This window comes from Eurytemora carolleeae, unplaced genomic scaffold (genome assembly GCF_000591075.1).
Source record: "Eurytemora carolleeae unplaced genomic scaffold, Eaff_2.0 scaffold477, whole genome shotgun sequence".
NCBI lineage: Eukaryota > Metazoa > Arthropoda > Copepoda > Calanoida > Temoridae > Eurytemora > Eurytemora carolleeae.
The window spans coordinates 221849-234028 of record NW_019396365.1 but is presented as its reverse complement, the minus strand read 5'-3'; the positions used below and the strand labels follow the sequence as shown (position 1 = coordinate 234028).

General features: G+C 32.0%; 1 protein-coding gene across 1 annotated transcript; it reads left to right on the top strand.

Annotated features, from left to right (window-relative positions):
* Positions 1 to 2205: 2205 nt before the first annotated feature.
* LOC111701794 (neuronal acetylcholine receptor subunit alpha-6) lies at positions 2206 to 10315 on the top strand. Its single transcript, XM_023473217.1, has 9 exons — positions 2206 to 2275; positions 3880 to 3980; positions 4485 to 4570; positions 5060 to 5164; positions 5755 to 5834; positions 6287 to 6361; positions 8069 to 8165; positions 9187 to 9263; positions 9875 to 10315. Exons 1-9 carry the CDS (start codon positions 2268 to 2270, stop codon positions 9960 to 9962), a joined length of 717 nt encoding a protein of 238 aa, XP_023328985.1. The 5' UTR covers positions 2206 to 2267; the 3' UTR covers positions 9963 to 10315.
* The last annotated feature ends 1865 nt before the right edge of the window (positions 10316 to 12180 follow it).

Here is a 12180-nt window from a genome sequence, read left to right as displayed (position 1 = left end):
TCCTTTTCAGTTGTATGCCCTACATCTGTCTACTGACCCATGCTGCAGCTGTACTCTCCGGTATTCAAATTTGTTCTTGATTCGTCCTACTTCTGTTTCTGTCCTGCTTCTTTCGCCGTATAAACCTTGTATCGGATCTATCAAATATTTTTACTTCTCTTTGATTCTTCCTTCTTATTTTTCCATCCTGAGGCTTTTGTCTTTTAAACCGTGTATTTTACTTCAGTATTTTACTTCTTCTTGATACGTCCTACTTCTGTTTCTGTCCTGCTCCTTTCTCCGTATAAACCGTGTATCCGTCCTCTTCAGTATTTTACTTCTTCTTGATAAGTCCTACTTCTGTTTCTGTCCTGCTCCTTTCTCCGTATAAACCGTGTATCCGTCCCCTTCAGTATTTTACTTCTTCTTGATTCGTCCTACTTCTGTTTCTGTCCTGCTCCTTTCTCCGTATAAACCGTGTATCCGTCCTCTACTGTTTTTTACTTCTTCTTGATACGTCCTACTTCTGTTTCTGTCCTGCTCCTTTCTCCGTATAAACCGTGTATCCGTCCTCTTCAGTATTTTACTTCTTCTTGATACGTCCTACTTCTGTTTCTGTCCTGCTCCTTTCTCCGTATAAACCGTGTATCCGTCCTCTTCAGTATTTTACTTCTTCTTGATTCGTCCTACTTCTGTTCTGTCCTGCTCCTTTCTCCGTATAAACCGTGTATCCGTCCTCTTCAGTATTTTACTTCTTCTTGATAAGTCCTACTTCTGTTTCTGTCCTGCACCTTTCTCCGTATAAACCGTGTATCCGTCTTCTTCAGTATTTTACTTCTTCTTGATTCGTCCTACTTCTGTTTCTGTCCTGCTCCTTTCTCCGTATAAACCGTGTATCCGTCCTCTACTGTTTTTTACTTCTCCTTGACATTGTCCTATATCCATATTTTATCTTTATCCTGTCTCCACCCTTAGGTGCAAGCGGGATGATTGGTACAAGCCTGGTTAGATGAGAATGAAAATGTTCAGGTTGACTTGATTCCTTGAGAAGAGATATTAAACTGTATCTTCATCTATACATGGTTAATTATCCTAACTTCAATCCTTTGTTTTTATAATTAAAGAAATCGTATCCTGAAAATACAAAAATGAAGATTTATCTAATATTTTTCTTGGCATGGATTAACAGTAGTGGGTTCCATAGAAAAAGGGGAAACCTTAACGATTTAAGGAATGATGGGGGGGGGCGGATTTAAATCCCCTCCATTGCATTATTGGTGTTACTAGTTCTCTACTGGTTCACCATGTTTATTTAAGTTTAACTGTGTCCTACCAGATGTTTCTTATTATTATAATCTTCTTATAGTTATATATGTACACAAGCGTCATACAATCTTTCAAACCCCGCTTTCCCCTCTATTTCTACCTTACCCTTTCCATTTCATACATACCCTTTCCATTTCATACATACCCTTTCCATTTCTTACATACCCATCCCATTTCAAACATACCCATTCCATTTCTTACATACCTTTTCCATTTCTTACATACCCTTTCCATTTCTCAAATTCCCTTTCCATTTCTCAAATTCTCTTTCCATTTCTTATATACCCTTTCCCTTTTTTACATCCCCTTTCCCTTTCTTTCATACTCATTCCCTTTCTTACATACCCTTTCCATTTCTTAAATTCCCTTTCCAGTTCTTAAATTCCCTTTCCATTTCTCAAATTCTCTTTCCATTTCTTATATACCCTTTCCCTTTTTTACATCCCCTTTCCCTTTCTTTCATACTCATTCCCTTTCTTACATACCCTTTCCATGTCTTACATACCCTTTCCATTTCTCAAATTCCCTTTTCATTTCTTACATACCCTTTCCCTTTCTTACATACTCTTTCCATTTCATACATATCTCAAAACGTCGAAATTTTAAAATTGAACTTTTGGTTGTATCATGACATTATATTGTTTTCACATTCATAAATTCAGCCAATAATTTTGATTTAAATCAAAGAACTTGAAATACTTAAAAAAAATATTTTCTATCACACACTTTTAGTGTATGCACTTTCAATTAAAATGATAAATAAACATTTAAATTTTTCAAATTATAAAAATGACATCCCCTAAAAGAAAGATCATTGACTCTTTTATACATACAAATACACAGTTGAGACATAAAGTACAACAGTCGACATGTAAATTGGGTTTAATTGAATGATATGAAATTGTAGATAAAGGATGGGTGGACACAAAATACATTTAGTTTAGTTCTTTCATCCAACAAATATGGAGAGGTTCGTATTTTCATCATATACTTTTTACATAATCTATTGTATTTTCTATTAAACTAATAAATATCTTTATAAGATTAAAAACAAACTGTTGAAACGACGTATGACTATAAAGTGGGGTGGGGGTCGATCTAATTAATGAACTTTTACGGAAAGGATTTGAGTCTTTGCCACAAACTCAAATTTTCTAATCACTATATCTTTGCAACCCAATGCCGTAGACCTTAGATATTTCAAACTATGAATTCTGGTAGATCTATTAATCTAATTTTAAAATATCAAAGGTTTGCACCATCAATTTGCTAAGATATTATGATTAAAAATTTTAGATATCTACAAATATTCTGGTTTAAAATGGCTTTACTTTTGGTCCTACTTTATACCAGACTCAATGACGACCTGTAACTCTGTAAATTGTAATACGTTTAAGTTGATTTTTGTCTAATTTTTTTTGGATGTCATTTTTTGATGTTCTTCTAACTTCTATCACAAAAGAAGAAACCAGTAAAATAACGTGGCAGGGAACCATCAATTTAAGGCCAAAAAATAACCCAAGGAATTAAGTCTTTGACAGAAACTCTGATTTTATAATCCCTATATCAATACCCAATGTCCATAGACCATAGATATTTCAGAAATGAATTATGTCAGATTATATATCAAAGGTTTACGCCATCAGGATGCAAAGATAAAGGGATAAAACAATTTGTTCTTGTGATAAAGACAGTTGTCTTTCAAGTCTTTTCCTTTGTGGGCAACCCTGTAGTTCCAACTAGACTAGTTTAGAATATCTTTACTCCTGGTTCTACTGTATACTGGACTACATGGTTCTACTGTATACTAGACTATATAGTTCTACTGTATACTAGACTACATGGTTCTACTGTATACTAGACTAAATAGTTCCAACTATACCTGTTTAGAATATATTTACTCCTGGTTCTACTGTATACTGGACTATGTAGTTCCAACTATACTTGTTTAGAATATCTTTATTCCTGGTTCTTTTGTATACTGGACTATATAGTTCCAACTAAACGTGTTTAGAATATAACTACTCCTGGTTCTACTGTAAACTAGACTATATAGTTCCAACTATACTTGTTTAGAATATATTTACTCCTGGTTCTACTGTATACTGGACTATATAGCTCCAACTATACTTGTTTAGAATATAATTACTCCTGGTTCTACTGTATACTAGACTATATAGTTCCAACTATACTAGTTTAGAGTATCTTTACTCTTGGTTCTACTGTATACTTGACTATATAGTTCCAACTATACCAGTTTAGAATATCTTTACTCCTGGTTCTCCTGTATACTGGACTCTATATAGTTCCAACTATATTAGTTTAGAATATAATTACTTCTGGTTCTACTGTATACTGGACTATATAGCTCCAACTGTATTTGTTTAGAATATCTTTACTCCTGGTTCTACTGTATACTAGACTATATAGCTCCTACTATACTTGTTTAGAATATCTTTAATCCTGGTTCTACTGTATACTGGACTATATAGTTCCAACTATACTAGTTTAGAATATCTTTACTCCTGGTTCTACTGTATACTGGACTATGCAGCTCCAACTATACCTGTTTAGAATATCTTTACTCCTGGTTCTTTTGTATACTGGGCTATGCAGCTCCAACTACATGTCGGAGCACAGAACCTTGATTCAGTATTTAACTAAGCTCAAGGAAGGTAAATTTTAGAGTCCCAAAAAAAGAAATAAATGAAAAGTCCGAAGTTTGAAAGTTTGACGTCGGGTTTAACTGAAACCTGTGAACTGTGAAATATTTTCTTTATCAGGAAGAAAATGACGGAACCTGATTAGTTTTTACTTTCTAACTTCAATCCTAAGAAATACGATGATTTGAGGATTTAAAATAATATTTTTTAAAGGGACTGGAGGCATGAATTCAAGTGACCTTCCATTTATAGAGTACCATGTCCGATTTACAATGATGCCCTCTAAATATTGTGTATATTGTGTCAGAAAAAGTGATTTGTCCATTAACAAAAACAAAACAGGAAGTTGTCCTAATTTAACAATTAGATAGAAAACCGATGCCCAGACTTAGATCAAGGTTTAATGATTACCGTTGTGAATATGACATGTCTCAACTCTTTAACCGGAGAGTAACTTCAACTTATGTCTACAGATCCTTATTATTGAGAAAATATCTACAAATTCTTCATAATAAGGTGATTATGATGTGAATGCAAGACCTGTGAGAAATGAGAGCACTCCTCTTAAACTCAAGATTGATCTTACTCTAACTGCAATTCAGGTGAGAAAGAGAAGGCAGACGGCCATGAGCCACCTTTTTTTTCTTCCATCCCACATATAAGCTTTTTTGTTTTTCGGCAGCCATGAGCCAAAACTATTCGACCTTTCATGCCACAACATTTTGTTCTTTCGGCAATTGTTATTTTTTTATGTTAGATTTACTGCATTTAAATTGCGATTTTCAAAAATTTGCAAATTAATCAATTAAAAGCATCCTTTCAAATATGAAATACCAAACAATTGTCAGTTAAAACCCCTCTTGGTTTCATTTAAAGAAAAATATTACACTAAAGAAAATAATTACTCTTCTCATACTATAATTTTCTAATCCTTAAATGTTGAGACCTGTTTTTTATTCTTATAACTTTGCAACCTGAAGTTGTAGACCTTTAATATTACAAAACATGAATTCTGCTTCAAAGAGAAGCCAAAGTTTGGAATATTCAAGATTAAAACCATCAATCAAAGATAGCTGAACATAAACTTGAAGGATGTGGATGAAGCCAGCGCCGTGATGACCAGCTCCGGATGGATCTCTATGACCTGGGTTGATGAGTATATCAGCTGGGATCCCAGGGATTTTATGGGATTAGAGGTAGGACTCCAGTCAGATATAACTGAGCACACGCTAAGAGAGAAAAACTTCTGAGACTGAAACCTTCAAAAATTTAACAAAATAAAACTTCGACTGTTATTGTTCTCCAGTATGAAAGGAAGGATTACAACTTCTAAAAAGGAGGTATGAAAGGCCCAAGGAGTTGCAAAAAGAAATAAATCAGTAGTTCCGGACGAGGTCTGAAACCCTTTTGTTTTGAAAATTCAAATGCAAGATAATAAAAGTACCAATCGACGTTTAAAATATATTATGAGTATTCGACTTGATTCCTAACTATACATTTTTTGAACGATTTGAAAGATAATACTTGAAAAAAGCTGAAGAATTCTTATTTCAAATGATCTTCCAATTAATGAATTACAATTACATAACAATTACAATTTACATTTAATCTGATAATATAATGATTAAGACACCACAATTGGAAATAGTAAATTTTCAATTAGAAAAACATAGATATCTCATTCATTCTTGATCAACCACAGCTTTTACAGCTTATGAAAACAGTTTAGAATAAGACTAAAATGTTGGGTCACGTTAAATTTTGTCAACAGTCCTTTAATTTACAGGAAATACGAGTTCCTACAGATATGTTCTGGATTCCGGATATATACCTCTTCAATGATGCTGAGGGAGATTTTAACAAAAGGTTCAGTTTTTCATTCTAAACTTAAACATAATTTTTGAAAAATAATTGGTAGATAATTATAATACATTACACATGTCATATTCATTCTTTTCTCCTTGTATGAAAACTCATATTACGTCCGCATCATTGTCTTAGCGAAGGAATTGAGTCTTTGCCACAAACTCAAATTTTCTAATCCCTATATTTTTGCAACCTAATGATGTAAACCTTTGATATTCTACACTTAAATTATTCAGAATTCATAGCAAAAAATATCTAAGGTCTACGACCTTGTGCTGCATAGAAATGGGCATTAGAAAATTAAAGTTTGTGGCAAAGATTCATTCCTTTGAAACTTTTTCTCAACATTTCAGAAAATTTACCAAATTCATCGTTCCAGGGTGTTTGCAGTAGTTAATCAAAACCTGATATATTGGAAGATATGAAAATTAATAGTAAAATTTAAAAAAAAGGTTGTTGGAGAATAAACAGAAGCTGTACATAGATTACAACGGAACAGTACACTGGGCTCCGGTTTTTAAATTCAGGTAAACAAACGAATATGTTTCAGTCAAAATTTGGGATAAAATATATATAAAATATTGTATAAACATATCCCAGACGATATACCAGAGGAGCATAAAAAACTTAGGTTTGCTTCTATTATTATTTGAATTTAATAATTTTTCATTTATCAAAGATATAATTGATAATATCATGTGATTAGAACTCCCACCAATGGCAGTCCAGTATACTGGTCACTCGATACAGATGGAGAAACGTAATAATGATACTACACTGCCATTGATGGGAGTTGTGGTCACATGAAATCGACTTATTTATTATATTATCAACTATCAAAAATAAAAAAAAATTTAATTCAAATAATAATAGGAGCAAACCTAAGTTTCTAAGGCTCCCCCCACTGTATTTCCATCATCACAAAACTGAAATTAATTATAATTCATGGAAATATTTAATCATAGATATTTATCTATTTCAATTAAATTTAAATTAAAGAAATATTATGGTTCAAATAAATTACATTTCTTAAGAAAGAAATTTTTTCTTCATAATTTTTTTTCTTAATTATTTTAGTTTATCTCAAGTATTTAAAAAAAAATTTATATTCAAAATATCAGATAAAAGTAGAACCCACCTAAATATAAATGTGGAGGGAGGTGGGGAAGGGGGGTATAAATTTGTTTTCCATTTTAAAAGTATTCATTCGTTATTTATGCATCCCTTTAATTCAACTAAATCTACTCAAACCAAACTAATACCAGCATATAGGGTAAATTATCCTACCTAAATCAACTCTGCTGCTGGATTTAGGTAACATCACTCTTTGTATTACCGGTTTCATGCATAATACCAGTATTTACACTTCTAAAGAACGTGTATGGTAGATGATCTACCCTTAATACTAACAAGCAGGATACTAACAGTGGTATTTAGCTCTCTAGAACCAGGCTATAGTCATTTAAAAATCCGATTTAAGGCAGACAAATTTTCTTAATGAAGAAGGATCACTCATAATTTATGAAATTATTAAATATGGAGCTTAATGTGCCTTTTCACATCAGGAGTCCTTACGAGCCATTCCAGTTTTGGGAAGATGGAAATACAGTGTGGGATATTGTTGTTTTCAGATTGGTTGTGTATTTGCTGAATATAATCCGTTTAAACCTACTATTTTTATACAACATTTTATATAGATAGATTTTTGTATAAATTTGACACAGTTTTATATCATCAGTTTCTCGAGACAGGAACATCAGATAGAACTCACATGGGTCTCGATCAACTCCTAAAATGCTCTGGTTTCAGCTTTTACCCCCTTTCATATTTCCTTTACAGTCCCTTTCATAAAATCTTTAAATGGATTTAAATAAAGATTTATTCAAATAAATTATCCTAATGTATTCGACAAAAGTAAAAAAACACAAAACAACTAAAATTTTTACATTAATTCTTTCAGTCACTTTGCTCTAAAGGTAACACCTTTCTGAACGTGGAAATGTTGTCACAAAAAGCTGTAATATTTTTTTAACAAAGTTTGTTTCCACAAACAAAAATATTCAAATCCCTTTAATTTTGCAATCTGATGGTCTATACAATACTTTTGATATTTCAAAATTAACTATTTTATCAAACAGAATTTATAATTTGATATATCAATAGTTAATAACATTGGGTTGCAAAGATATGGAAATTAGAAAATTTTAATTTTTGGCAAAACTCACTTCCTTTAGATCTCTGTGTGATATCCCTAAGCTGAATAACTCTATGGTAAGCTGTCCTCTGACCCTGGGCTCCTGGACCTACCCAGAGTACGTGTTCGACCTTCAGGTTCAATTCTTGGTTTTTAAACATTATTTTCGAAAAGATAAACTCTAAGAAATGTCAAATTTTCATTTAAAGGGAGTGTTTGCGAAAAATGAAAGGGGGTATAGGCTTAATGCGATAACAAAGCGCTTTTGATCGCTACTAATCTGACTTCTATCTGTTGCGTCTATAAGGAGAAAATTGTTAAAGACGTCTCATACCGAATAACTTAGCGCCCATACAAATTCAGAAAATTGCAACATATGACTTAGACCGTAAAAAATCAATTTAATTTCAAACAAATCATTCAGATATAACAACCTATAGTCATCGAATATCTTTTGCCACATTTGTATATAGTTTATATTTTATAATAGTTTTTAATTCATTTGTTTTGAATTTGATTCTTTCTCTTGTTGCTTGCGCAACTATCTAAGAATGCCGCGCACCACTCAAATTTTTAGAAATCCGTTAAAACGTTTTCTAAAAAATAAAATATTATAAAATATAAACTATGTACAAATGTGGCAAAAGATAATTCATTTTTTGCGAACACTCCCTTTAATAAAATTTGTTTGATCACCGGAGCCAAATTCCACTTGGTAGCACAAGTCTTTAAATCTTGATGATTGATAAATTTTACAAATTTAAATCTTGACATTTCTCAGACTGTGGATCTAAGAATTGTCAATTCAACTCTTTTTGTTGAACTACTCATATTCTTACAGATTACACAGATGGGACAAGAGATGCAGAAATGCATCCGTAACCTCAGTGTCACTTTAAAATTTCTGTTTAATCATCTCTTTTGGATATCCCTGCTGGGTTCCGGCCAATAAGAGGTCTCTCATTGATTGTGCGCAAAATTTCTCGGCTTCTGATGGTTTGTTCAGTTTCTGTAATCAACGCTCTGATTGGTTGCATTTTGAACACTTTAATTGTAAGATTAAATTAATCTGCAGATTATGTAAAAGAGGAGATCAAGCAAGGAGCTCGATATCCACAAATCTAAAGTTTTCAGCTCTAGTGTTTATACATTTTCTAGACTGAGCAAGTGAGCGCATCCTTGACACTGTTCCACGGTAATCCAATGTGGGAGTTAGTAGAGGCTAAAACTAGCAGGTAAATATGGTAGATATTTTTGAAGAGGCCGTATTTAAATAATTGGAGCCGCAACTCAAATATGGTTGGTTCCACTTAAAGTCGTATTCAATATTTCAAGATTTAAGCCGGCGCTCATTTGAAACCAGTTTTTGGGGGATTTGAGATAATTATTCTTAGAAAAGTAGTGACTAGAAAATTAAATATTTACTGACATGAAGTTAAATTATAAATAAAACATTATTTTCATGCATTTTCGCGTCTCCGCCTTATTCATCTTTAAATTTTCCCATCCCTTTAATTGTTTACAAAGCTTCAGAAATAATTGATGTTTCAGTTTTTAGAAATTGCAATTATATCTGCCGCGGTTCCATAATGATAAAATTGTCATACTAGCTTCAGAGCTTCATCCCGAAATATGATTTAGTGATGTTATATTTCAGCCACTTTAGCTCATATTTTGACTCTAGCTTATATTTTAGGCACTCTACCTTAAATTTCAGGCACTTTGCCTTATATTACAGACACCCTATAACCTTATATTTTAGCCACTTTAGCTCATATTTTGGGCACTCTACTTTATAATTCAGGCACTCTACTCTATATTTCAGGCACTCTACTCTATATTTTAGGCACTCTACTCTATATGATTGCTGCCCTGAACCCTTCGTTGATCTGAAATATGATGTTAAGCTGACCAAACGTCAAACTCAAAATTAGCTTGATGAATGGCGGGGGTGGGGCCGGAAAACTGATTATATGGATTGAAATTAAGTAAATTAAAGAATGGGCTGCAATTAAAAATGATGTTAAATTGTATTTCTGATGATCAAATGTAGTTAAAAAATCTAACAATTTGATTGTATAGAAGTATACACCTTCTACAGTGCTACGCTTACCCAACTATTTGATATGTCAGATATGTTGAGAATGAGATCATAATGATCATATGTTTAACACGGTTTATACAGTGTATAATTGATCATAAATATGTTCCTTTTATCAGTGTAGAAATATTGTAATCTTGTAGATTTTGTTTACTCGACTGAACAATAAATTCTGGCAAAATTATAGTTTATTCATTTCTAGTCACTTTGTATACTTGTAGTGAGATAAAAGGTGAATCTTACATACTGTATTTTAGTCATTATTTATTATCATTGTTGTAAATAATTTATGGTCGCAAATAGAGATAAGACCCATAACACTGCGGACTAAGAAGATTACTGACTGTCAGAATCAAGTATATAATTTTAAATAATCCATTCAACATGAAAAATGGCAATTGTGCGAATCAAGCTAATTTAGCTGAGCTAAAAACTCATGTATTGGATAAATTTAATCCCTAATCTCTGTATCCGCTGTGGACACTTTTAACTTTCTTCTTAATCCTCTCTTTTGGATGTCCTCCTAGATTCCAACCAATGAGAAATCAGAGGCGTGGTTAAGCCCCCCCCCCCTAGACAAATTCCTGAATACGCCCCTGGTATCTATTAACCAATATCTTTGCAAAGAATTAATTTTATAGTTTGGTTTTGAAACTACAAACTAATAATCATTCGAATTACGATATTCAGTATTAAAATATATTACAATGATGATAGTTTATTCATTTACAGTCCAGATTTATAAAAATGGAATTTGTTGGATGAATTAAAATTAAAATTGGTTTTAGCAATTATTATATTTACCTACGGTAGTTTGAAAAGGAGAAGACAGGATGTAAAATGAATCTGTGGCCTTATTATTCAACTGCCTTTATTCAAATTAAATCTGTTTCCTGTTTAGATTTTCATCTAGCAAAACAGGAAACATACAGATTATGATTAATCTTTTGCTTTCTAAAAATCAGAGAAAGCACAGAAAAGAAACAGAAGAAAACTTATGCAAAAGAATAATTAGATTCCAAAAATTTGTCAAATTTCTTATGTTTCAATCTACAATTTGTCCAACAAGAATTGAGCTCTAAACCAAATCAATGTAACCAAACTATGCAAATTATATGAAAACAAGATTTCTTACAATTCATCTCATCAGCAAAATACAAATAGTTTACCTGATTGGATCTATAAATAAAAAAGAGTCTTGTTTGTGCCATAGTCTTTGCCACAAACTCTGATTTTCTAATCCCTGCATCTTTTGAACCCAATGTCATATACGTTTGATATTTCAAACTATGAATTCTGTTAAAAGAAACAAAGAAACAATATAAGTTTGAAATGTTAAAGGTTTATACCATCAAGTTGCTTAGAAAACTTGAGTTTGTGGCAAAAACTCAATTCACTTACATATAAATCATATCCCCTTCATTCTCTCAACTTTAGAAAATGTTTGTAAAATTTTCCGCCTTCTGTTTCTATCAAACAATTTACAATCAAATTTCACTTAGACCTTAAATATTTAACAACTTTCCCTTAGACGAAAATAATGAAAACTATGAACTATCAAATAATCTCAATTTCAAATAATCTCATGTCTACACAATCAGGTTGCAAAAATATAGGGCTAAGAAACTTAAGAATAAATCAGTTTTTTTATAATTGCTTAAGAGCTGTTGTTGATTTTGGGACATACAGGGTGTCCCGCGAAATATGACAGTTAATAGACGACTTGAACACAAAAAATGACAATATTTTGAAATGCCTGGACTAATGGTATCATGTAAAAATTGTCCAAATATTTTATTTGCGAAATCAGTTTAACGAATACAAAGACTATATCTTTCACTCCCTATCTTTGGTCCATTAAACCGTTGTATTGTAAATATATGTGAATAAATGATGCTAAACCCGAAGAGAAGTGAATAAAGATCTCCTTCTAACAGTTGATAGAAATGTCAGAAGAGACATTCTTCAAATAATGTTCACTTAGCACAGCTTTTTGTCTGTTTAAATAATTTGTTTCTAAAATATATAAATAATTACTTTGTATTTACCTT

Bases quoted from the DNA above. Each gene is read 5' to 3' on its own strand.
- LOC111701794 (XM_023473217.1), top strand. The intron at 4,571-5,059 runs GTGAGAAAGAGA...ATAAACTTGAAG, and splicing joins TTACTCTAACTGCAATTCAG to GATGTGGATGAAGCCAGCGC. The intron at 6,362-8,068 runs GTAAACAAACGA...CACTTCCTTTAG, and splicing joins GCTCCGGTTTTTAAATTCAG to ATCTCTGTGTGATATCCCTA.